General features: G+C 35.5%; 1 protein-coding gene across 1 annotated transcript in view; it reads left to right on the forward strand.

The window, feature by feature from the left end:
• The first annotated feature begins 430 nt into the window (after positions 1–430).
• The window catches only part of LOC123549127 (thyrotropin-releasing hormone receptor-like), a 51,305-nt gene continuing 25,418 nt past the window's right edge, over positions 431–26,317 (forward strand). The window contains exons 1-2 of the mRNA XM_045336969.2: positions 431–543; positions 9,703–9,829. Of these exons, the coding sequence (XP_045192904.2) occupies positions 431–543; positions 9,703–9,829 (240 nt within the window). The remainder of the gene's footprint in view (positions 544–9,702; positions 9,830–26,317) is intronic.

Here is a 26,317-nt window from a genome sequence, read left to right on the forward strand (position 1 = left end):
GTCAAAATACGAATATCATCATATTCCAACAGTGTTGTGGCTTTATTTATGATTTAAACTATCTCACAGTGATGTATACAAGTCAATATCGATATTTATATAGCCTGTAATTGAACAAAGCTCATTCTCTGCTACACATGAGCATTATTCTATACACTTTGCTAGCCAAGCATTCGTATCACGTTGAACTGCACAAAGATTTTAAACACCCGCACTTAATTAAATGTAACGATTAACATTCGTGCATATAAGCCCCGACCTTTCTGCTAGAGTTTCGTTGCCGTTTTAATTCAGTGATGTGATGAAGCTTTTCAAAGGTAAGGATTCATAGTTTCCATAGGATCTCAAAACTTTATAGAACAATAATGAAGTCTTTGAACAATAAAGTTTCCATAGTCCATTGTTTCCATTGTTACTTTCATTTTAGAATATGTCGGCCATTTTAGCCCAGTCTGTGGCAAGCAGTGTGCGAGAAGACAGAATTGATTTTTTGCTATCACATTCTTCTCCCTCCCTGAAATCATTTTGTCAACGGCAAAGAACGTATGTCGACCACTTACAAAATTTCTTGAAATGTAGACACCCTAAGTAGAGCACGGTTACTTTATTAGTCCACTACTGGTTGAAAACCAGTTTCGGGGACTATAGGGATGCGCTTTTCCGTCCGTCTTTCCGTCATTCCGCCCGTCTTTCCGTCCGTCCGTCCGCAATTTCGTGTCCGGTCCATAAGTCTGTCATCCATGAAGGGATTTTAATATTACTTGGCACAAATGTTCCCCATGATGAGACGACGTGTCATGCGCAAAACCCGGACCCCTAGCTTTAAGGTCAAGGTCACAATTTGAGGTCAAAGGTCAACTGGGCTTTTTTCCTGTCCGGTCCATAACTGCCATCCATGAAGGGATTTTAATATTACTTGGCACAAATGTTCCCCATGATGAGACGACGTGTCATGCGCAAAACCCGGACCCCTAGCTTAAAGGTCAAGGTCACAATTTGAGGTCAAAGGTCAACTGGGCTTTTTTCCTGTCCGGTCCATAACTGCCATCCATGAAGGGATTTTAATATTACTTGGCACAAATGTACCTCATAATAAGACGATGTGTCGTGCACAACTTTCAGACCCCTGCCTCAAAGGTCAAGGTCACACTTGGCAGTCAAATGTTAACATGGCATGAACAGGGTCTGTTTCCTGTCCGGTCCATAACTCTGTCATCCATGAAAAGATTTTAATATTGCTTGGCACAAATGTTCCCCATGATGAGACGACGTGTCATGAGCAAAACCCGGACCCCTAGCTGAAAGGTCAAGGTAACAATTTGAGGTCAAAGGTCAACAGAGCTTTTTTCCTGTCCGGTCCATAACTCTGCCATCCATGAAGGGATTTTAGTATTACTTGGCACTAATGTACCTCATAATAAAACGATGTGTCTTGCACAACTTTCAGACCCCTACCTCAAAAAGGTCAAGGTCACACTTAGCAGTCAAATGTTAACATTTGAAAAGGGTCTGTTTCGTGTCCGGTCTATAACTCTGCCATCCATGAAGGTATTTTAATATTACTTGGCACAAATGTTCCCCATGATGAGATGATGTGTCAAAGGTCAATAGGGTTCTTTTCCTCTCCGGTCCAGAACTCTGACATCCATCAAGGGATTTTAATATTGCTTGGCATAAATGTTCCCCATGATTAGATGATGTGTCATGCGCAAAACCCTGATCCCTAGCTCAAAGGTCAAGGTCACAATTGGAGGTCAAAGGTCAATAGGTTTTTTTTTCCTGTCCGTTCCAGAACTCTGACATCCATTAAGGGATTTTAATATTACTTGGCATAAATGTTCCCCATGATGAAACGACGTGTCATGCGCAACACCCAGAACCCTAGCTTAAAGGTCAAGGTCACACTTTGAGATCAAAGGTTAATGGGACATTTTTCCTGTCCGGTGTATAACTTTGTCATTCAAAACAGGATTTGAATATTACTTGGCACAAATGTTCACACTATAAGAGGGAGTGTCATGCACAATAACCTGGTCCCTAGGTCGAAGGTCAAGGTCACACTCCGATGCCAAAGGTCAGATACAAGAATGACTTTGTCTGGAAAACTTCTTCTTCATGCATGGAGGGATTTTGATGTTACTTGACATAAATGTTCACTATCATGAGACAGATTGTTGTGCGCAAGAACCAGGTCCCTAGGTCTAAGGTCAAGGTCACGCTTAGAGGTCAAATGCCAAATTCAAGAATGACTTTGTCCGGAGCATTTCTTATTTATGCATGGAGGGATTTTGATGTAACTTGGCACAAATGTTCATCACCATGAGGCACTCTTGTTTTGTAGAGTTATTTTTCCCTTTGTTATTACTATAAAGAGCTTATATTGTAACTTACCTATTACAGGCCGTAGGGAAAAATCGAGTCCAGTTTTCTGTGGTACAACATGGATGTTACATCCAATTTTTAGGTGTATTTTGACCTATCTCTACCTGTTAAAGAGTTTCGTGTGGACTTATATGGATTTTTTTTTTACTTTAAATAACATTACCTTTTATGTAAATATATTACAGACTTCATTTAACTATAGGGTTTTATATTTACAAATTTTAATCCAAGTCTTTGTTTATAGCATACTGTATATATAGTACAATATTGTTTATACATCATTGACAGATATCAGTTCATTATGCTATACTGCAGTAGAGAAAATTAGGTGCCTTCCAGTTAGGGGACTTTGTATTGCATGGCAATACTTCATTCACTTGTTATTAACAGCTATCTGATTCTGATGGGCTAAAAGTAATCTACTTAAATATTAACCCATGTAAGAAGTCTTTTAGTTCTGTAGGTTTTAATGTAGACTGGCTCCCGTCCCTATGTTTGTTCTTTTTTATATACAAATGTATATCAGTTTTCTTCATTGAGGTTATTTGTGCCCCAGGCTCCGAACATAGGTATGTATGGTTCTTTGTACATGTACTTTTTTAAACTTAAGATGTCTGTGAGTGAAAATAATACTTTCAAAATTGTATTTTGTTTAAACAGTGCTATATACATTATGTACAATAACCCCATCCCGTTTGTTATAATTAAGATCGATACATTTTCTGAATGAGCTAGTTTATACGTATTTTGGCGGGAAAGTTGCACGTGCTTTCCTTGATGTGCCTTCGGTAGACCGTTATATGTTGACCTTACATTTATCTTAAATTAGAAATCAACAAATAAATTGAAACGCAACTAATTTTTGATTGGCCTACACGCTTGTCATTGTAAGAGTAAACGATGGCTGGTGACTGTGACGTATACATTATAGTTCAAACATCTTTTTTATCCAATGCCAAGCGATGGATTTTCAAAAAAGTAACCAACTTATTTTCATATTATTACATATCTGAAAAAAAATGGTCCACTTAATCATGAAGTAGTACAAAATAAATGAGTATTCATTGTTCGGCCTAGCCTATTTCATAGTTTTTTTTCCACATTCAGGGAAGCGGAGAAACTACCAAAACAGGGACTGCTTACAAGCAATAATGTGTCTATGTAATGAACGGACCAAGTATATAAATATGATTTCTTTCTTCTTCTTTTTAATGCAAGCTGTACTTTCATAGATCAAGTTTGATCTTTCTGCATCTTTCACTCATGATCAATTACCCCTACTGGTCTAAAAATAAACCAGAATGCACTTACCTTTTCTTGTTTCATTTTTAAAGTTATACATATAGTTGCTTAAATAGTACTGTTAGATTATTACGAGTTAAACCTGCATATTATATTTTCATTGAATAAGAATGTAATATTGTGTTCTGCAAACTACTCGATAAGTGAGTCGTCTATGTATTTTCAAATCTTAAACTTTTTTCTCAAAGTCACCTTTTGCAAAATAAAACAGAAACAGATTTTTTAATTAGATATTGTAAAAAGTCACTATGTACAAATGTGCAAATATAAAAATAAATGTTTCTACTGATGTACAGTAATTTGATAAATCACTCTCGTGATCAAATCAACAGACGCTTATTAAAGTATTATACTGGCGAAACGGCCGTCACGTAATAAACCGAATCGGGTCCAATTTTCAAACGACAACTGTTGATTTCTCAGACTTTCAATCATAAATTCATTCCTTCCACATGTAGAAAATACTAATACTAACGATCTGATAGAAAGTTTTTCACGACACAAATTTTTGTCCTTCTGCTGTTCCCACGTGATGTTGGCGAGATTTGCTCTTTATGTCTTTTAAGTTGCCGGTCTATTTATTTTTATAGCTCTTTGTTTTTATATCTAAAAAAACCGCTTTCTGTCATTAAGGATAAAACGTCGTCTGGAAATGAATACATTGTTGTGACACGAACCAGTGTAACTGGGACATATTAAAATAAAATGATACTCGTACTCAACATCATTGAGATTACAGTATGTACAGTATCGTTCACCTCTAACAGTTCTAACACCATATCTGCCAGTTTGAACATGTATCGAATGAGATGATACTCTAATTTTAGTAAGAAATATTCTTAGATTACTTGGCAGTATATCAAGGTAACTATAAATGAATCTTTTACAGGGTTATATAAATTCAATACAGCACTGTTCTCTTTATCATTATGCCAGTTCTGTATAAAACCGTCTATAACTCTTTTCTTAAATAAAGGCACAAAGACTTTATCATTTACAGATTCGGGATATTCCCAAAAAAAAACCGTAGTTACAAAGTAAACTTTTAATATTTGACAGCCAATTTTTCTTTCCAAGACTACAATCAGCAAATGCAATGTTATAAACTTCTAACAATTTAAACCAGTATTTAACGATTTTTACATATCTTGATATATTTACAAAGGGTAAACGTGCAAGTTCCCCGTATACAACAGCATTACATGTATTTTGTTTAACATTAAGTATCTTTTTGCAAAATTTGAAATGGACTCTTTCTATTTCCTTTGACTTACTATTAGACCTTTATCATGGATATAGACATGGGAATGTAAATGTAAATGTAAATGTAAACGTACTCTGTACTTCGTTCAAATTTGGGGGGTTTTCTCAAACATGTTTTAGGAACTTGTTTTATTAAGAATATATATGATAACAAATAAAAGCGCATAGTGAGATAAAGATTTATCCAAGTATAGTTACTGCAGCATGTTGCATAGGCTTACAGAAAGCAGTCATTGTGGTAGAAAAAATACAGATCCTTCGCCTATTTGTTATTGTGTGGGAAAGGGTAGGCTGTACTGAAACAATAAAAAAGAAACACAAAAAATTTAAACAGAAAGGAATATGAATAGAAATTACAATGAATAACTGAGGATCGGTGTAAAAGTGTTTCGGGGGTGGGAGGCTGGGGCAGAGTGAGTGGTTTAGTGTACACTTAACAAAATTCCAAATTGGTCAGTTTATATTGTATTACTATTTTGTTAATAATGCACGTATTTACAAGAAGTCTCACATACTTGAATACATATTTGAATAGGTACTGCAGCTAATTATTGATTTATTTTTGGCCGACTCACAGCCAGTGTAACCGCATTTGGCGTTTTGACCAATATCGCATATTTTGCACGTGCAGGGCATGCGCACCAATATGCACTTGTTAGTGAACAGTTTTGGCATTACTGACGAAAGTCTTACTAGAAAAACACATATCACTGTGAAACTGACACAAGAGCAACGCGCCCGGACTGTCGGAATTTTACAACAAAAAAAAAACTTCAATGAATGGTCCTTGGGTTAAATTTTGCCAAAAGAGCGCGGTGGTAGATAACCAACGACTGAAGGTTCCTGTAAACGGAAATAAGGTTAAAAATGGAAATGACCATCAAAGTAACGGTTACAAACAAATTATATCCAAAACTCCTTTAAAATTGCAAATATAATTACACACGAGTCGAAAATGTGTCTCGCCTAGCAACATTCCGACAGCTCGATCGCGTTGCTTTTGTGTCAATTTCACCATGATATGTGTTTTTCTAGTACGACTTTCGTCAGTAATGCCAAAAGTGTAAACGAACACGTGCATGTTGGTGCACATGCCCTGCACGTGCAAAATATGTAATGTTAGTCAAAACGATTAATGCGGTTACTTTGGCTGTGAATCGCCAAAATAAATCAATAATTAGCTACAGTACCTATTCAAATGTCGTTATGTGAAATTTCGTGTGAATACAAGCATTATTAAAAAAAATAGTAATACAATATAAACTGACCAATTAGGGATTTTGTTGAGTGTATTTAGGAACAAAATGAGCTGTAACACGGCCTGTAAACACTTGCTCTACCTGCTTTTGTTTGCAAATGAGGTGAGTCGAAGAAAGAGCTAATGGTACTTCCGAGGTGGCGCTAAGTCTCCTTTTTAAGAAAGTCTCCTTTTTGTAACAATATGGAACAGAATTTCAGTTAAACGGTCAATTGGTTCCATATATGTAGAGCGATTTACAGAGATTACTGTCAAATTAAACGAAAGTTGAAATAGTACCGAAATTGTTTGGTAAGGAGAAAGGATACTTCTTTAGAAAAATAAGTTTTGTAGTTTACTGATTGTATTGTTTTGACTTGTCTGTTTCCATTTTTGAGATGCCAATTCCACATGTGTAGGCGTTAAGAGTTGGAGGATACTAAACAAAGTCAATCCTTAAGTAATGCCTTTTGATTAAGAAGGTATCGAGGAGCGTGATATAAATATCTAACCAACATTATTGCAAAATATGAGATTTGATAATCATAGGGACAATTTAATGTGAAGTTAAGATGGTGACCAACTTTTACCCACATCGGCACCGACGCCGGCGTGATAACAATATAACTTTCCTTATTCGCTTAAATTGATTGAGCCAAATAACTGTAGATAAAAAGGAGATATTACGATAAGACTTTGTTGATAGTAAGTATATAAGATTGAAAGTCTCGGATATATTGGCAGGTGCAGCTTATTTAAACTTATTTGATACTTAAAATAGAGACAAAGGTTTGAGGTGAACTTTGGATATTACATGCTTATAAAAACTCCAGCTGCTTAAGTATCATTTCAAGTTGCTTAGGTCAAAGCTGCTGTGTCATAAACGATAAATGTTGTTCTCCGAATTACTATACTAATTTGTTTGACTTAGTTCGACCAAACTTGATTATTATGCAGAGGCATAGCTCTGGGCTATTTGAATTGAGGTCAACTTTATTGTACCTAAACAAAGAAACAGCCACCGGTAAATGAATTTAGTTCTGACCTATTGTCACCAAACTTGGTGTATTGCTAATGTATATCAGGACTCACCTTAAGAATGTATTTTCGGCCGCTAAGATGAAAAAGATCAACCGTTCAAAATTTGTTTTATTGATTGGGTTGATTGTTGTCAGACTAACAAATTAAATGTCGTGAATTTACAAAACTAGATCCAAAAGAATATTTTATCAAATGGCAAGTAACAACAAGTAAAATTAAAGGAAAGTGACGTTTTATTAAACTGAACATGGTAATGTTTCGTAAGATGTGGAAATGTGTGTTCGTCTGTGTTCTTACACAAGATTTATTCACAGCAGAGTATAACACTGTCAAGAATTATGAAAATATGATGTGTCTTGATAATTGGGCAAAAACTTTGATTTGTCTTGATAATTGGGCAAAAACTTTGATCTTGGTGTCTTAGAAAATAAAACGCACCTCTGTGGTTATGTTTTTCGACTTTTATGTTTTGAGAAATCCCCCAGATTTTGACCATAGTACGTGTACATTGTCCATGTCCGTTGTAAAGGTCTATTACCCCATTCAGCAGCATCGCTTACAAAGCATTCCAACAAATGAATCAAAAAGTTGACATAAGATTTTTACACATTGAGAGTTTTTCCAATAAGTTGTTTTTGATTTAAGGTCCAGTATAATTAAAAAACAGTTCCAAGGTAATTAAAATCATTAAAATCATTTATAACCGTCATATACAAATTGTTCATTTTGCTTCAAACCGCCTCTTTTTCTAAACACAACAACTTTGGTTTTATCTACATTTGGTATGTTAAATCGTTTAATTCTGGTAATTTTGTAATGAGTTGCGATCTAAATACGACCATTTATACGAGATATAACTGTCATTATGTTTCCCACACTGATCACTCAATACCTCGTCACATCTTAGCTTGAAGGAAATATTATTATTATTATTTTATTATTATACCAGATTTATATAGCGCCCTTTTCATGATCAATCTCGTTCAAAGGCGCTTTACATAGTTCAAATGCAGCCACACAGGGCGCATAATTCATCCTCTACTAGTACAGACACAGAGCGATCTGACCAGAGGGACAGAGTGAGACAAAGCCCCCACGACAGAGAGATCAGAAATCAGATACAGGCTTGTCCGGCTAACTTAGCCTAGCTCGTTGCAAATAGACAGCCTGGTTCTTTAACGTGCCCAGTGTATAGCACTGATACACGCAAGGATTGCCTGGGTTCCTGACCAGTACACCTCTAGTTGGGTGGGAAACACTGAAAAGCGTTTCTGAAAATTCCCGAGTAGCTGCCGGGGATCGAACCCCGACCTCAGGATTGGAAGGCCAGTGTGCAAACCACTGAGCTATCCGTCCACCAAATAGGACAATGGTCACTCCATTCATTAAATTCGTGAACAGAGAAGTCACTGATTTGGGAAAAGTTACATTCCCTTACTAAAAGATAGTCAATAACCGATGCGCCTAGTTTTGAAATGTAGGTAAATTTACCGTTAACATCATTGATCCTTCCATTCACTACGCGTAAACTCGTGGAACTCGAACTCTAACAGCCGATAGCCAAACGCATTACAACGTGTGTCCGATGAGGCCCTACTGAGGGGTTCGTCAGGAACATAATCATCAAAATCAATGTCATTATTCACGGTGTCACAGACATTGAAATCATTTCTAGTTCCAATCCTAGAATTCCAGTCATCTATGAGATAAAGACTACCTTTATTTTCGAATTCATAAATATCATTTTTTTCAATTTCAACCAAATTATTGTGTCATGATGACTACGAATGATCTCAATTCCGTCTTTTAAAAATTCTCTATAATATAAAGCGACACCACCACTGCATCTTTTGGCATTTCTCTGTTGAAACTTTCTATAATAGTTATATGAAATATACCCGGAAATATCAATTTTACTGCTACTTTTGGACTATGTCTCATAAAAAAAAAACATAGGTACTTATAATAACGACTTAGTTCCCTCTCCTCGCGCTCCTAACTCATTTCCCTCTGTGCCTTCTCATCAATATAAAGGGTATCGTAAGACAGCCATGCCCTTTGACCCTTGCTTCAGGCCTCCTTCATCTTTGGTACAAGTGCACTGCGCTTAGCCACGACCTCCTTAGGAAACTGTTCATAGACAAAGTAATTGGTGTTCTTCAAAGCAATACCCGATTTTCTCACCAGCTCCCTCTTTTGGTCCTTAATGATATTCCACAATTTTACCAAATCTTTAACCGTCGTTTATATGACTGAAAAATTGTTGAAAAATTGTTAAACCCGAACACACACACCAAATCTTTATCAAAATTTTCAATTTTTTTCTCCAATGTCGCCAGAGATGACAATTTTGGTTGATATATGGTTATCGCCCGACGTCTTCCTACTTTAGTAAAGCTGAAACGTCCTGACGCTATCCGAATTTTATTTCTTCGAGAGAATTTTGTCTGTTATTACATTATTTTTTTTAATTACAGAATGAATAACAAGATGGTTCTAATGGGTGACGTACAGGGCAATTTATCTGTACCGGCAGTGATAGCGGAAATGATGCTAAATGTCGATCCAAATATGACGTACCTAGCAATGTCGCCAGAAGAACAGGTAAAACTAAATTTAACTTCTAACAGATTACAACAACAGTCTTTAAGTGCCGTGTGGCGGTCGTAGATTGTTCCCCAGTGTACACACTATGTACCCGGATAATCTTGACTCTGTTCAGCGATCCTGACTCAGTGCCAACATGGCTGACGGAAAGACCCGGTGAGAGAGAGAGAGAGAGAGAGAGAGGGGGGGGGTACCGAACTTCGAACATCTGTGGTATGAAATAAAATTCTTTTATCGTTATATAATTGTGTGCTTTGATATAAATTATTTTGAATAATACATTAAATTATTTTCGAGGGTTTATCCAGATTTTTGCAAGCATTGCTATTTGCATAATACATAAATTAGTATAATAAAAACTATTTTACTGTAATGGGCGTACCTAGAACATCTTGTAAAATTAATGACAAAGTTTGAAGACGATACCTCTTATAAAGTAAAGTAATGTGTACAATATTCAGACCATGTACATGTGAACTCATTCATTGCTATAGAATATTAGTTAGATAGGTATTTATCCTTCTACGATTTCGTGTAAGTTAGGTTTTATCTATTCCTCATGTAAACTCGAAGTTAGGTTTTATCCCTTTTCTCGCTGTCAGCACATTTGAACGTGTTTTGTATCAATATAGTATAAACGGGCCTATAAAGCAGTATATTTTTGCTTCCAAACAACAAAATAGTAGGGGCAACAAAAGCATATAAGTATTTTTTAAGATTTTTGGCTGCGGGTACGTGGACTCGACAATAGCTTTACAGTAACATCTGTCATATAATTGGACATTTAGATATATTAGGCACAAAGCTATAATTAACCATAAGGGTTAATAATAGTATTTTACATTTCAATGGCAGGGGATTCTTAAATATATTTAGATAGATTGTTTAAAACGTTCCTTTTATTTGTAGTGATAGTTCAATAAATTTCATCATTGATGGCCTATTGTAGTAATATTTCTTAAAGTATTTCTTTCTTATATCAATATAACACTGGCATATTTAGATGAAATGATATTCGTCTTCAATATCAAATGTTCCGCAACATAGACAGTATCTTTCATTGCGTGGTATTCTGTTTTGGCCATATCTACCAGGCTGGATTCTAAGAGCGTGTTCGGGTACTCTGATTCCTGTTACATTGAATCTAAAACTTTAAGGCATTACATCAAGATAATAGTCATATGCTATTGTCTTTTTACAATTTTCATACAAATCTTCTACAGACCCGTTCCTGTCGGTTACACGTAATACAAGTATATAATTATGGCGAGTTGGGACGACATCCCCTATATATAAACAGATACGTTAGTATTATAAAATATTGGTGTAAACAAATAAATATAGACCATATAATACTGAAATCTATTTATGGGCTAAGGGTATCCGATTGTTAATTCGGTAACAAATGTTAAGAATAGTTCAGAAATGTTTAAACGTAGAGATAATTATATACAGCTCTGTAGAAAATAGTTCAGTCTTAGATTTGTATAAAAATTGTAAAAAAAGACAATACTTCAAGTCCCCACTGATTACAATATGTATCAAGTAAAAGGAGGCTATTCTGTAAATCCTCAGGCGTTTTTACATACAATCGCCATATCGTCAGCAATAAACAACAAAATCAGTACAATCTCATTTTGTAAATGCAACTCTAAATCTCCAACGAAGAGGGAAAACAGGATGGGCGATATTACCTACCCTTGTCTCAAGCCTACTGCATATTGGAAATAATCAGAATATGAGGTGCAACCATATATATCCCTTATATTTCGTAACCTTGGATACCGCATTTATACATTTTTAACCACCATTAAATTCTATCAAAACAGGACTTTAGCATATAATTATTATGATACTGGCCTGAAAGACACTAATATTGTTTATATGGACTTCTCTTCTTTTCAATCTCTTCTCTGTTCTATTCTTCATTTCTTGCTATGTTTCACTGAGAAACCTTCTCAAAATCAACTGAAACAAAATCTTTTAATCCTTTATAATTGAATGATATGTGTAATGAATCTACAGAATGGACTACAAACACTACCAGGGCACAATTGGGTAGCTCACTGTCAGGGTTCAGTGACAACTTTAACACTGTATGAAGCTTTGATCCGTCCCTTTAATGGTTAAAGAGTCGTACCCGAATAGACGGTGTGCCATCTCAGGAAAGCCGAGCCAAGAAGAACAATGCTTTAGGAATAACATCATTACACCAAGTCGTATCCCATACAGCAAAATGTTAAAATATATATTGAAAGCGGTAAAATGATAGCCTCAGTCTTCAAATTATAATACTTTGTATTGACATACCAAATTTGTATCTGTCATTGTAAGTATTTGTGCTTTTGTTTGTGTTCTATCTAAAACATTTGATAATGTCGAAAAGAGTTTAATGGTAGACCTCCTAAATCATGGAATAGCTTTCTTAGATGGGATGAAAACAAAACTGAACTATTTAGATTTCTTGCGGATAATACAATACCTATCACTAATGGCACAAAGCATACCCCCAAGACAGCAGCGTATTATCAGAGGATCGGGAGAGGAACGGGGGTATTGAAAGTATGATACATTTGTATATTATAAAGGAAGAAAATGTACTAAGATGCACAAAAAAATGTTGTGCAAAACTGTATAAGATCTCAGAATTTCGTTGCTGTGGCCTTAAAAAGAAGAAGGTAGGTCAAAATCACGTAAAGTCAGTTTTGAGATGTGTGGTCAGAACTGTACAAGTAGTCCAAATGTTATGGCAATAACTTAAAAAAGGCAAATGTAAGTCAGTAGGTCAAGGTCATGGTCAAAGGACCATGTAACATTCTTTTTAATCTTGTTTTTGGCAGTTTCTGTGATATGCAGGCTCCATAACCACAGACCCCTGCGTTTTTGGTACGTGGCATTCCCTGTTTGATATTTGTCTTTGTTATTTTTTACTTGGTACCAATAATAATTACAAGGTTTGATAAAAGTCTCGCATATGATGACCCAGAAAAAGCGCGGACAAATTTTTCCCATATACACAAAAAGAAAGAATTATTAATAGGCCATAACTTAATTGAAAAATCATCCAAATGGAATCCGCTTTGCACATGGACAACTATAGGCTTGTACTGATCATAATTACAAGGTCTGATTGGAATCTGGCAAATAATTGCTCAGAAATAGCGCAGACTAATTCCGTCTACAGCATCTGGGGATGTGCCGATATTGTTTGCAATTTAAATATAAACAGAAATGCGCTTGCTCCATGTAATAACGAAGAAGCTAACAGTCGTATGTTTGTTCATGCAAAGCATACCTCATTGACAATGCCACCAAACAATTACAATTGGTAGTTAGTTCTTGCTATATTAGTGTACCCTGATTTAAATATTGATGCTTTGTAGCTAGCTTTTGAAAAGGTAAGAATTTTAGATTTATTCGGATTCATGATGTTTGTAGATCACTTGATCCTCGTTCAAAGGCAATTCCATTTTTTTCATGTTTTTACTGGTTGCGACACTGTTCCTGCATTTGTCGGCAAGGGCAAGCAATCTACGCGGCAGGCATGGAATGGAAGTATTTCATAGTCTCAGCGCTGCCAAAGAAACAATAACTGAGTCGGAAATGGATACATTAAAGAAAATATAGTTACATTGTATGATCGATCAAGCACGACATGCAAGGTGGATGAAGCTCAACTTGATTTGTTTGCCAAGAAACAAAGAGTGTGTATATTGCGGTTCCACCAACAAAAGGTGCTCTGAAACAACACATCAAACGAGCAATTTTTCAGGCAGGTCATGTCTAGGGTCAAAGCAACAGTTTCCATGTAGCAACTGCCAACTCCGTCAAACTGGGGATGGCTGAAGCAGAACAATGTGCAAATTCCTTACTGGGCGTAGTTGTCTGTTATAACTGAATGCTGCCTGGGGGCAATTGCAAGTGCCACCGCTCAGGTCTGTTATGCACAGCAGTTTCTTCTTGCAAATGTCAGGAAAATGACTAAATGCAGCATATGCATATTTTTTGCTTCGGTTAGAACATTATTTCGATGTGTATAGATTCATGGGTATATATAGTAAATCAACAGTGGTAGTTTCTTAAGGTTTGCATTATAGGAAAATATGGCTTTTGACTGTGCAAGTGCTCGCGCTTGCCCTATTTCTTTGTCCCCTTATGGTTTATAAGACGCATTTTCTTAAGATGTTGATTTATTGCATTGAATTTAATCTGAATAAAATGTATATAAAAAAACTGTATTGGTTAGTGTGCTTCAGATTTAACCACTGTTAAAAAATGTAAGTTATAAAAACAAAGTGTTGGGATGTCTACACACATGAGCGTAGTCTTACAAAGTTGATTACAAATTAAAATAATATGCATTCTAAAGCTGTTCTTAAGTGAAACGAAAGTGTATAAATAAAAAAAAATGCAATCGTTTTAATGTATTACATGCTTACCTGAAATGAAGTATTGAAAAGTACCAAAAAATGGCGGCCATTTTGTTTTTGTGGCGGCCATCTTGAAAATGACAAAATTTCAAGTGGCCCCTTGATCTTATGTTAAAGTGCATGAAAGGAAGTTACTATCCTGTAAATCTGATGCTTGTATCATCAACTGAAGTATTTTTGCAATATCCCGCTCCACTATTCTCGTTTGTCTCTACAACATCTTAAAACATCCACAGCAATCGCGAAGTATCAATATGCCTAAAAAAGTGGGGCCAAACATACGGGGTGTTAAAGCAGTAAAAAGACCCAACGTCTCAAAGCTCCTGCATATCAGAAGTCAATACAGATCCTCCTGAGCCAGCTCCTGAACGTGAAAGTAGAAAGGATGAGCATCATAATTTATCCCCTCTCTGTCTCAAAATCCAAGGATGGAGGAGGACGTTGTCTTCTCTCTAGTGTTCCGTCACATTGTATTCTTACTCAGATTCCACCAAAAACTGCATGAAACCAACATTTAATATGTTCAGAGCTACAATATTATCCATGGTTCCGGCTAAACCTTGTGCCCAATTGTTGAACCTGTTCGGCAAATGTGCAAATGTATTGAAATTGACGCCAGATCGCATTACGTCATACCAAGTCTCTAGTACGATCGAAGTACGGCAGTTCTTAGTAGAAATTGTCGGCTTAAGTTGATGTGGACAATGAACTGTGAATGTGCTGTAAATCCTGGGGGTCTTCTCATACTTGTTCATTTTCATTCACTGTTACAGTAGCTGACTTTGTTCATGACAGAACGTCATTCAAGTATAATACAAGTTAAAGCATAGCAAAAGTTCCTTCTAGGGCACATCTATATAAATATATAATGATCATCTTGTAAAATTTTGGTTGCAATGTCTGTTTTATACTGCCAAAAAATGTCAAGTAGGTATTAACGCTAGTTATAATTTAACATAAATTGTCAAATCCAACATCAAATTAAATCTGTTGCCACTTTCAGTTGAGTAAATAAGGCAATAAGACATTGATCCGGTCAATCCGTTATGATTCGATGCGTGAATTTGTTGCACATAATTAGAGGGTCGCAATGGGGTTTGTTTTCACATATTAACCATGCATTTGAAGATAACGATAATATTTAGTTGTTTACATGTAAATTTGCTGATATATGTCTATCTGTTTGTACATATGTTATGTTCTTCAAGAATGAAGGAAATAAAAGAATCAGTCAACCATCCTCGGGTTTAGATATGTAATCCATGGACGCGTTCAGTCAGATAGTCGCCTCAATTAGGAAAGAATAGTTTTAACGTCAGAGATTATTTCTAAGGTCACGGAGTTTGACTGGCCAGCTTATAATGACAACAGCTTTCGATATCAGTAGCTCAGTCTAGTGTGACTTACCAAACTATAATGTTCCTTCTCAAGAGAAGGAACAATAAACAGACTGAATGAAACATAGTCTTGGTTATGTTCTATGCTTGTATATAGGAAGTAATTAAATTTGGGACAATTTAAATGAATGTTAGTATAGAAATGTTTTTATTAGAAGAGAAGCATGAGTAAAGTGTTTGTATACATGTACTAGGAATAAGATTTCTTGTTTTAAAAAGATAGTCATTCTACAAAAGTTCCATAAACTATGTTTCCCATTTCATTTGATACATTTATTTACTGCCCTCGTCATATGTACGTCCGTCTCTCCTTCTTTATATAGCCTGTTCTAGCTTCTCAAAATCCTCTGCTAGGATTTAAACGGAACTTCACAGAAATGCTTTTATGAAGCCTTGTTGTGCGTATCCTCTGATTTTTTTTTGTGAAGTTAGAGTCTTTTCGAATGAAATTTGTCCGAACTTTTTTATAATTAGCAGAATTTGAAAACAGTTTCATAGGAATGATCCGTACAAATTCTAGCTGAGCATGTATCACGAGGTTCATATTTAAATGATCTTGTACTGAGTAATGGCCCTTTGATTATCATACATAAAGTCTATGAAGAGATTTTTTCTGTAATTCATCTCCAAATTTCATTGAAGCCTAAGAGATTTATTGAAATAAGATGCGCATATCGTTGTTACATACTGCTCGAAATATTTTTCCGGAGTTATGTCCATTATTCATTTTACTGAGAAAAAAAATTGTTCTGACTACTTCTCCTAGTTATTGTAAAACTGGTCCGGAATCAATATTTATGAAAGGTCAAACCTATGAACTGATAGTCTTATTAACCTTTTACAATACACGTACTGGTGTTTCGTTAAACGGTTGCACGGCATCAAATTTTGAAACACCGCTCCAAATCACACGACATGGTTTCAGTATGCATTAGACGGCGCCAAACTTTAATGAATCGTTTCACTTTACACTGCACGAACTCATGTTGCATTAAACGTCTTCACATTGGACTGCATGGCATCAAGTTTTTATACACCGCTCTCAATTACACAAAGCGGTGTCAATATGCATAAGACAGCGTCAAGTTGTAATGAATCATTTCGTCTTACACTGCACGTACTCATGTTGTGTTAAACGGCTTCAGATTGAGCTGCATGGTTTCATGTTTTATTGGATGATTTCATATTACGGTGCATCGCAACAAGTTTTTCAATGCATCGTTCCATGGAATGAAGTTTTGTATTAAATGGTTTCAAAATACAATGCATGGAGTGTAAATATATTGGATGGGATGGAGTTTTGAACTAGACGATATTGAAATGTATTGCAAGTCAGTACTTGTTTATGAATGGATTGTATATTTCCTAACTTTGGCGGTAACCGCCGACCATAGATCCCATCTTATTTGTAAATACACAATATGTGGTTATGTTCATGATATTTCCTTAAAAACGCTTTACTTTCGATTTCGTTAATGCACGGGATCCCTCTAAGTCGGCTCAATTTTGCCTCACAGGATCCCTCTTGATTCTCTACACACGGCACGGGAACCCTCCTAAACACAATTAATTTTCTATCGGCACCGGCGACATGAAAGTCAGGCGTGTATGGAAAAATATCGATGTTTCTGGTACAGACATGTGTGCCCGGGCGGACGGGGATTTGTTATGATACAGATGTGTCGCTGAATGAGTCTTTAGTCTTTTCAGACTAGCTATATGCATGAATGGCCTCGCTTTGTGTCAAATTATACAAATTCGCGTTTAAAAGTTACTTGAGTATCATCACTAAGTGATAATAAAATTTAAATATGCATGTTATGTGTTAAGGGAAGTAAAACCACCATGATTTATTTCTCTTAGAAACTGTCACAGATGTTGTTAAAACATTGAAGTTGAGGGTGCCTGTGCCGATAGAAAATTTTGTCGAAGAGGGTTCCCGTGCCGGGTGCAGAGAGTCAAAAGGGATCCTGTGAGGCAAAATTGCACCGACTGAGAGGGGTCCCGTGCATTAACGAAATCGAAAGTAGGGCGTTTTTAAGGAAACATGATGAAAATAACCACTAAAAGTGTATTTGCAAGTAAGATGGTATCAACGAACTCACATCTAAGGTACTAGATATTTGCTATATTCAAGAAAAGTCGTATTTAAGTTTCATAAACATCGCACGATGTTCATCCAAGCCAGTATCCTCCTACATTCCATTTTCGTTTGGACTTGTGTCAACTGATAAAACAAATATAACGATAAAAAAACAATGGTACATAGCTAAGTCATTCCGTGGTTCATATGCTTTTATGCACAAAAATGTGTTCAGGACAAAAATTTCGATTTCCGAGCTCACTGACGTTGGAGTTCGTTTACCACAAGGAGTGTCCTGTGCGCGAACAGAGAGGGATCCGTTTTCTCATTTTCCACAGAGAGGGATCCGATATACATATACACCGTGTCTTATCCTATGTTGCTTGTGTTCCATGATGTATAAATAAAAAGCTTTGGAATAATAGTGGAATACTATCCAGTGTGGCCATACCACGTGATCAAATGGGCATGGAACACGCGAAAATCGGCCTCGATTCAGGTATGCTTTTTCTTGATTACTCAGCTTTTACAAAACCGATTTTGATGAGATAAAGCGCAAAGTACCCGGCATTGTAATAGCTATCCCCGGTTAATAGAGATTTTAAAAATGTTCCTGTGGATTTTGAGATTATTCGTGAAAAGTTCTCCTAATGATTGGAAACGATAGACACGGAACACACGCATCGAGTAAAAGCTGCGCTTCCTGGTGTATTTGTCTATTTTTCTCGATCTATCCATAACAGAAGGTTGTATTTTTCATCTTGTTACTGCATGCAAAAAGCTTGTATTTTACTGATTTGGCTCGTTTTTGAAAGTTAAACGAAAATGGTACGGAACACGTGGATTTTAATAAAGATACGGAACACGTGTTTCTTTTGCAAACAAGCTTGAAAATATGCATGCTCCTTTATAAAAAAAAAAAAATTGTTTATATCGCCCGTAAACGTAAATTTTGAGTTGATTATAATAAGTAAAATGCACTTTATTACAAGTAGACGTTTATCACGGACACGGACACGGACATGGGAATGTAAATGTAAACGTACTCTGTACTTGGTTCAAATTTGGGGAGTTTTCTCAAACATGTTTTAGGAACTTGTATTAAGAATATATATGATTATAAATAAAAGCGCATAGTGAGATAAAGGTTTAGCCCAGTAAAGTAGCATGTTGTATAGGCTAATGAGCGACCTGTGGAGTTTCCACTTTTTCTATTTTACAGAAAGCAGTCAATGCGTAGAAAAAATACAGATCTTTGACCTATTTGTTATTATGTGAGAAAGGGTAGTCTGTACTGAAACAATAAAAAAGAAACAAAAATAATTGAAAAAAAGAAAGGAATATGAATAGAAATTACAATGAATAACTGAGAGTCGGTGTAGAAGTGTATCTTGGGTGGGGTGGGGGGAGGGTTGTGGGAGGGTGAGGGGTTTAGGGTTTGGGTGTTTTGAATAATACAAACTTTATCTATTTTAATGTCTCATGTTTTGGTGATCAGTGTGTAAGTGTCAGTGTGTTGGAGGAAAAATTAGAAACAAAATGAGCTGTAACACGGCCTGTAAACACTGGCTCCACCTGCTTTTGGTGGCAAACGAGGTGAATTGAGTCGAAGAAAGAGCTAATGATACTTCCGACGTGACGCTAAGTTATAAAGAAAGTCTATTTTTTGTAACAACATGGAACTGAATTTCAGTTAAACGGGTATTTGGTTCCAATCATAAAAGGCTTGGATATATTGGCAGCTGCAGCTAATTTTAAACTTATTTGATACTTAAAATAGAGACAAACGTTTCAGGTTAATCTTGGGATATTACATGCTTATAAAAACTCCAGCTTAAGATTCATTTCAGGTTGCTTGGGTCAAAGTTGTTGTATCTAAAATGATAAATCTTGTTCACCGATTTACTATACTAATTTGTTGAACTAGTTTGACGAAACTTGGTTATTACGTAGAGAAACAGCTACCGGGAAATGAATTTAGTTCTGATTGAGACATATTGTCACCAGACTTGGTGTATTGCTAAAACTCACCTTAAGAATGTATTTTTTGGCCGCTAAGATGAAAAAGATCAACTGTTCAAAATTTGTTTTACTGATTGGGTTGACAAGTTAAATGTCGTTAATTTACAAAACTAAAAAACCATTTTATCAAATGGCAGGCAACAAGTAAAATTAAAGGAAAGTGATATTTTATTAAACTGAACTCGGTATTGTTTCGTAAAATGTAGATATATTATGTGTGTTCGTCTGTGTTCACCTTACACAGGCAATATTTATTTAAAGCAGAGTATAACACTGTCAAGAATTATAAAAATATGCTGTGTCTTGATAATTAGGCAAAAACATTTGAATTTGGTGTCTTAGAAAATAAAACGCATCTCTGCGGTTATGTTTTTCAATTTTTATGTTTTGAGAAATCCCCCAGATTTTGACCATAGTACATAGTACGTGTACATTGTCCGTGTCCCTTGTAAAGGTCTAATTAGACCTTTATCACGGACACGGACATGGACATGTTGATGTAAACGTACTCTGTACTTCAGTCAAATTCGGGGGGGTTTCTCAAACATGTTTTAAGAATCATGGTAACTTGTTGTACTTTAAAAGTGTGTATTGAGAATATGTATAATCATAATTATAGCGCATTTTTTTAAAAAATTCTGTAGAGGGAAAGTTTAGCCCTACAAAGTTGCATGCTGTATATTCTTACAAAAAACACTGACCTTTGACGTATTTGTAATTGTTTGAAAAAGGATGGGATATTCTAATAAAATTAAAAGATACACAAGGAATTGAAAAAGAAAGGAATATGAATAGAAGTTACAAAAATAACTGACGGTTGGTATAGGAGTGTAATAGGGAGGTTTAAGGGTCTGGGTGTGTTTGGGAGAATACTAAAATATTAGAAGAACATAAAACTTATTTATTTGTTGTCTCATGTTTTGGTGGTCAGGGTGTAAGAGTCAGTGGGATTGAGGTAAAAGGATACTTAGAAACAATATCAGCTATAAGACGGCCTGAAAACACCAGATCTACGTACTTTTGATGGCTAGTAAGGTTAGTTGAGGAAAATGCTAATGATACTTCCGAGGAGGCTCTAAGTAGTAAAAAAAGACTACTTTCTGTAACCTTATTTCAGTTAAACGTGCGATATAATTCTAATCGTAAAAAACTGTAACTTACATTTATAAAGTTCGATTTTCAGAGGTTTACTGTTTTACGTTAGTACTTTTGGGTAGTGATATAGAGTCTGTTCAAAACGAAAGTTAAGTTTTGCAGTATATTTCGTTCGAAATAGTACCTATCTATTTGAAAAGCTTACTTTATTAAAAAATAAATAATGTGGTTTACTGTTTGTTCTTACTTGTCTATTTACACTTTTGAGATGAAACCATTGCCGTTTGTACAGACATAAAGAGTTGGAGCATATGAGATATTTACCCTTTAACAAGATCAATCCTTAAGAAATGATTCTTTTTGATTATAGGGACTGTAGTTAAGAAGGCATTGAGGAGGTTGACCTAAACATTTAACCAACACTCTTACAAATTATGAGGTTTAATGATTATAGGGAAATTTAGAAGGTGGCCAACTTTGACCCGAGAGCAAAGAGCAACACCGAAACCGACGTCGGCGTGGGTTCAATATAGCCATCCTTATTCGCTTAAATTGATTTAGCTCAATTACTGCAGTTCTGTAAATAACAAAGAGATATTACGATAAAACTTTGATTATAGGTAGCTCTTTCCATATATGGGGTAACTGCAGCTAATTTCAACTTGTTTGTTACTAAAAAATAGAAACAAAGGTTTTCGGTCAATAACTAAAGTTTGGAATGACATATTGTCACCAAAATTGAGAAAAAACATGGTTATAAAGAAAACAGCTTGTGATTGCATTACAGCTGTTTGGGTCAAAGTCCTGTATCTAAATTAATACATAATGTTCTGCCATAAACTATACTTATTTGAGTGAAGAGACCTAGCCATGGGCAATTTGAGTTGCGGTCAGAATTTTTTTTTACCTATAAAAGAAACAGCTACCGTCCAATGAATTTAGTTCAGAATGTAATTTTTGTCACTACGATGAAATTTGTTTTAACTGCGTTGCTTGCTGATAGACTGGTAAAATAATTCTCAAAAATTTACAAAATTGAAAAAAGGTATTTTATCAAATGACAGACAATAAATAAAATTACGGGTATTAAACTGAACATGATATTTTATCATCAGATGTATGTATACGTAGATATAAAGTCTTCGTCTGTGTTCTCCTTGGAGACAAGATTTATTCTCAGCAGAGGATAACACTGCCAAGAATTATAAAGATATGCTGTGCCTTGTTAATTTAGCGAAAACTTTAAGATTAATGTTTTAAAAATAAAACGAATCCCTGTGGTTACGTGTTTCAATTTTTGTGTTTTGAGAAATTCCCCAGACTTTGACCATAGTACATAGTACGATTACATTGTCCGTGTCCGTTATAAAGGTCTAATAGACCTTTATCACGGACACGGACATGGAAATGTAAATGTAAACGTACTCTGTACTTCAGTCAAATTTGGGGGATTTTCTCAAACATGTTTTAGGAATCATGGTAACTTGTTGTATACTTAGTGTGTATTGACAATATGTATAATTTGTGTAGAGGTAAAGTTTAACCGTGCAAAGCTGCATGCTGTATATGTTTACAGAAACACACAGATCTTTGACGTATTTGTAATTGTTTGGGAAAGGATGGGTGTTCTAAAATAATTAAAAGATACACAAGGAATTGAAAAAGAAAGTAATATGAATAGAAATTACAAAAATAACTGATGGTTGGTGTAGGGGTGTATTTGGGAGAATACTAAAATATAAGAAGAACATAAAACTTATTTATTTGTTGTCTCACGTTTTGGTGGTCAGGGTGAAACAGTCAGTGGGATTGAGGTAAAAGGATATTTAGAAACAATATCAGCCATAACACGGCCTGTAAACACCGGATCTACATACTTTTGATGGCTAGCAAGGTAGCGGAGGAAATGGCTAATAAATGATACTTCCGATGAGGCTCTTAGTAGTAAAAAAGACTACACTTTGTAACAATTTGGAACCTTATTTCAATTAAACGTGCAATATAGTTTTATCATAAATGACTGTACCTTACATTTATGAAGATCGATTTTCAGAGGTTTACTGTTTAACATTAGCACTTTTGAGAGTAGCGATTTAGGTCCTGTTCAAACAACGTCAAAACGAAAGTTAAGTTTAGCAGTATATTCCGTTTCGGTTTGTACAATATTAGTATTTCACAGAAATGGTACCTATTTATTTGAAAAGCTTACATTTTTTACAAAATAAAAATGTGGTTCACTGTTTGTTCTTACTTGCCTATTTACACTTTTGAGATGAAGTCATTGCCGCTTGTACATGCATAAAGAGTTGGAGCATAATTTATGAGATATTTACCCTTTAACAAGATCAATCCTGAAGAAATGATTCTTTTTTATTATAGTGACTTTGGTAAAGGCATTGAGGGGGTTCACCTAAACATTTAACCAACGCTATTACAAAATATGAGGTTTAATGATTATAGGGAAATTTAGAAGGTGGCTAACTTTACGCAAGAGCAAAGAGCAACACCGACGACGGCATGAGTTCAATATAGACATTCTTATTCGCTTGAATTGATTGAGCTCAGTTACTGTAAATAACAAAGAGATGTTCCACAAAACTTTGATTATAGGTAGCTTTCCATATATGGGGTAAATGCAGTTAATTTCAACTTGTTTATTACTGAAAATAGAAACAAAGGTTTTCGGTCAATAACTAAAGTTTGGAATGATATATTGTCACCAAACTTGAGAAATAGCATTGTTATTAAAATAGAAAAAGTGGAAACTCCACAGGTCGCTCAACACAACAAAAACGAAAATGTTGCAGGCTCGGTTTGATTGAGCCTGTTCATAGACGGTAGTGGAAATCCATGCTACCGTCCACGCCCTCTAGCCCCGGGTTGAGCAGAACTCAACATTTACATATGCTAAAAGTACAAAAAGCAATTTAAAGGCAAAAACCGCTTGTGATCGCATTACAGCTGCTTGGTTCAAAGTCCTGTATCTAAATAAATAGATTATGTTCTGCCATAAACTATACTTATTTGAGTGCAGAGAACTATCCATGTGCTATTTGATTTGAGGTCAGAATTGTTTTACCCATACAAAGAAACGGCTACCGTCCAATGAATTTAGTTCAGAATGTATTTTCTGTGACTACGATGAAATTTGTTTTAATTGCTTTGTTTGCTAGACTGGCGCTTGATAGACTGGCAAAATGATTCTCATAAATTTACAAAATTAAAAAAAGATATTTTATCAAATGGCAGACAATTTGTTTTATTAGATGTATACGTAAATATAAAGTCTTCGTCTGTGTTCTCCTTCGCGACAAGATTTATTCGCAGCAGAGGATAACACTGAGAATTATAAAGATATGTTGTGTCTTGATAAAGTGGCGAAAACCTTTAAAATATCTTTAAAATATTAATACGTTTCAATTTTTGTGTTTTGAGAAATTCCCCAGACTTTGACCATAGTACATAGTACGATTACATTGTCCGTGTCCGTTATAAAGGTCTAATAGAATAGACCTTTACAACGGACACGGACAATGTACACGTACTATGCACTATGGTCAAAATCTGGGGGATTTCGCAAAACATACAAATTGAAACACATAACCACAGGGATTCGTTTTATTATTCGATTATTTTTTAAACATCAAATTCATCTTATTATCAAGACTCAGCATATCTTTATAATTCTTGGAAGCGTTATTCTCTGCAAGGAATAAATCTTGTCTACAAAGAGAACACAGACGAACACATATATCTACATATTAAGAAAAAAAATACCATGTTCAGTATAAACAAATTTTAAACAGTTGATTTATTTTCATCCTTACGACCGAAAATACATTCTTAAGGTAAGTCCTGATATACGTTAGCAATAACCAAGTTTGGTGACAATATTTCTCAATCGGAACTAAATTCATTTAATGCCGGTAGCTGTTTCTTTGTTTATTGACCCCAGTTCAAGCAGCCTGAAATGCAATCTTATGCTAGAGTTTTTGTAAGCATCTTTTGTGAAAATATGTCATTCCAAATCCCGCATCCCCATCTCCCACCCCCCCCCCCCCCCCCCCCAAAAAAAAACGAAAACCTTTGTCTCTATTTTCAGTAGCTAACAAGTTGAAATAAGCTGCAGCTGCCAATATATCCAGGACTTTCCATCTTATGTACTGCCTATAATTCTAACATGGCTCAAATTGATTTCCAGTTAAACAAAGAAGAAAATCAAACGCAATATATCCTGCGATAAACAACGGTTGAAGCACGGACCGGTAAGAGAGCATTATGACGTCAATTTTGACGTCATGTAGCCGCCTTACGTTCGATACATTACTCCTCGCGTAAATGAATTCCAGCATAATATCTATTGAAATATATCAACGTGCATGTCAGAATGAAAACAATCAAGGCCTTCTTGTGATTTATCATCTAATTTACCACGGTTCATCGTTCAGATGCTTCAATATTTAACCACTCGGGCTAACGCCCTCGTGGTTCAATTCCTACGCATCTGAACTCTGAACCGTGGTAAATTAGACGATAAACAACGCGAAGGCCTTGATTATTTGTTAAACAAAGTGTTATCGTAATATCTCATTCTTATTTACAGTAATGTGGTTCAAACAATTTAAGCGAATAAAGAGGGTTGTATAGTTATCAATAACGTTGGTGTCGATGTTGTTAAAGTTGGCCACATTCTAAACTTCTCTATCAACTGCCCCTATAATTATCAAACCTCATATTTTGTAATAATGTTGGTTAAATATTTATGTCCAGCTTCTCAATACATGCTTAACTACATTCCTAGGCTCCAAATCTTTAACGTCTACACAAGCGGCACTGGCTTCATCTCGTATCTCAAAAATGTACTAATAAACTTTGATAATGTGGCAGTTGACCTCAATACAATCGACACTGTTTATTTTCCAATACAGGTAAATCCAATGATTGCTTTACAATAGATCTGTGACGGATTATCTTTGAACACCCCTGGACTTACTGGTCTCAACTGCCACATTATCAAAGCTTATTAGTATATAGACAAGTAAACTACCTAATTTATTTTGTAGTGAATTATGCTTCCCAAACTTTTTCAACTTTCATTTTTGAACCGGCTCTATTTCGCTTACCCTCAAAACTTGTCAAGTCAAAAGTGCTAACCTAACTTAAGAAGGTAAATCTATGCAAATCGCTCTACATATATGTAAGTTACAGTCATTGATGACTATAACTTTTTATTGCCCGTTTAATTGAAATACGTTTACAAATTGTTACAAAAAGTAGCCTTTCTTTACAACTAAGTGCCACCTCGGAAGTATCATTAGCTCTTTCTTCCACTCACCTCATTTGCTACCAAGAGCAGATGGAGCCAGTGTTTACAGGCCGTGTTATAGCTCATTTTGTTTCTAAGTATCCATTTTCCTCCAACCCAGCGACACTTACACCTTGACCACCAAAACATAAG

The sequence above is a fragment of the Mercenaria mercenaria genome, chromosome 6, assembly GCF_021730395.1.
Source record: "Mercenaria mercenaria strain notata chromosome 6, MADL_Memer_1, whole genome shotgun sequence".
In the NCBI taxonomy this organism is placed as follows: domain Eukaryota; kingdom Metazoa; phylum Mollusca; class Bivalvia; order Venerida; family Veneridae; genus Mercenaria; species Mercenaria mercenaria.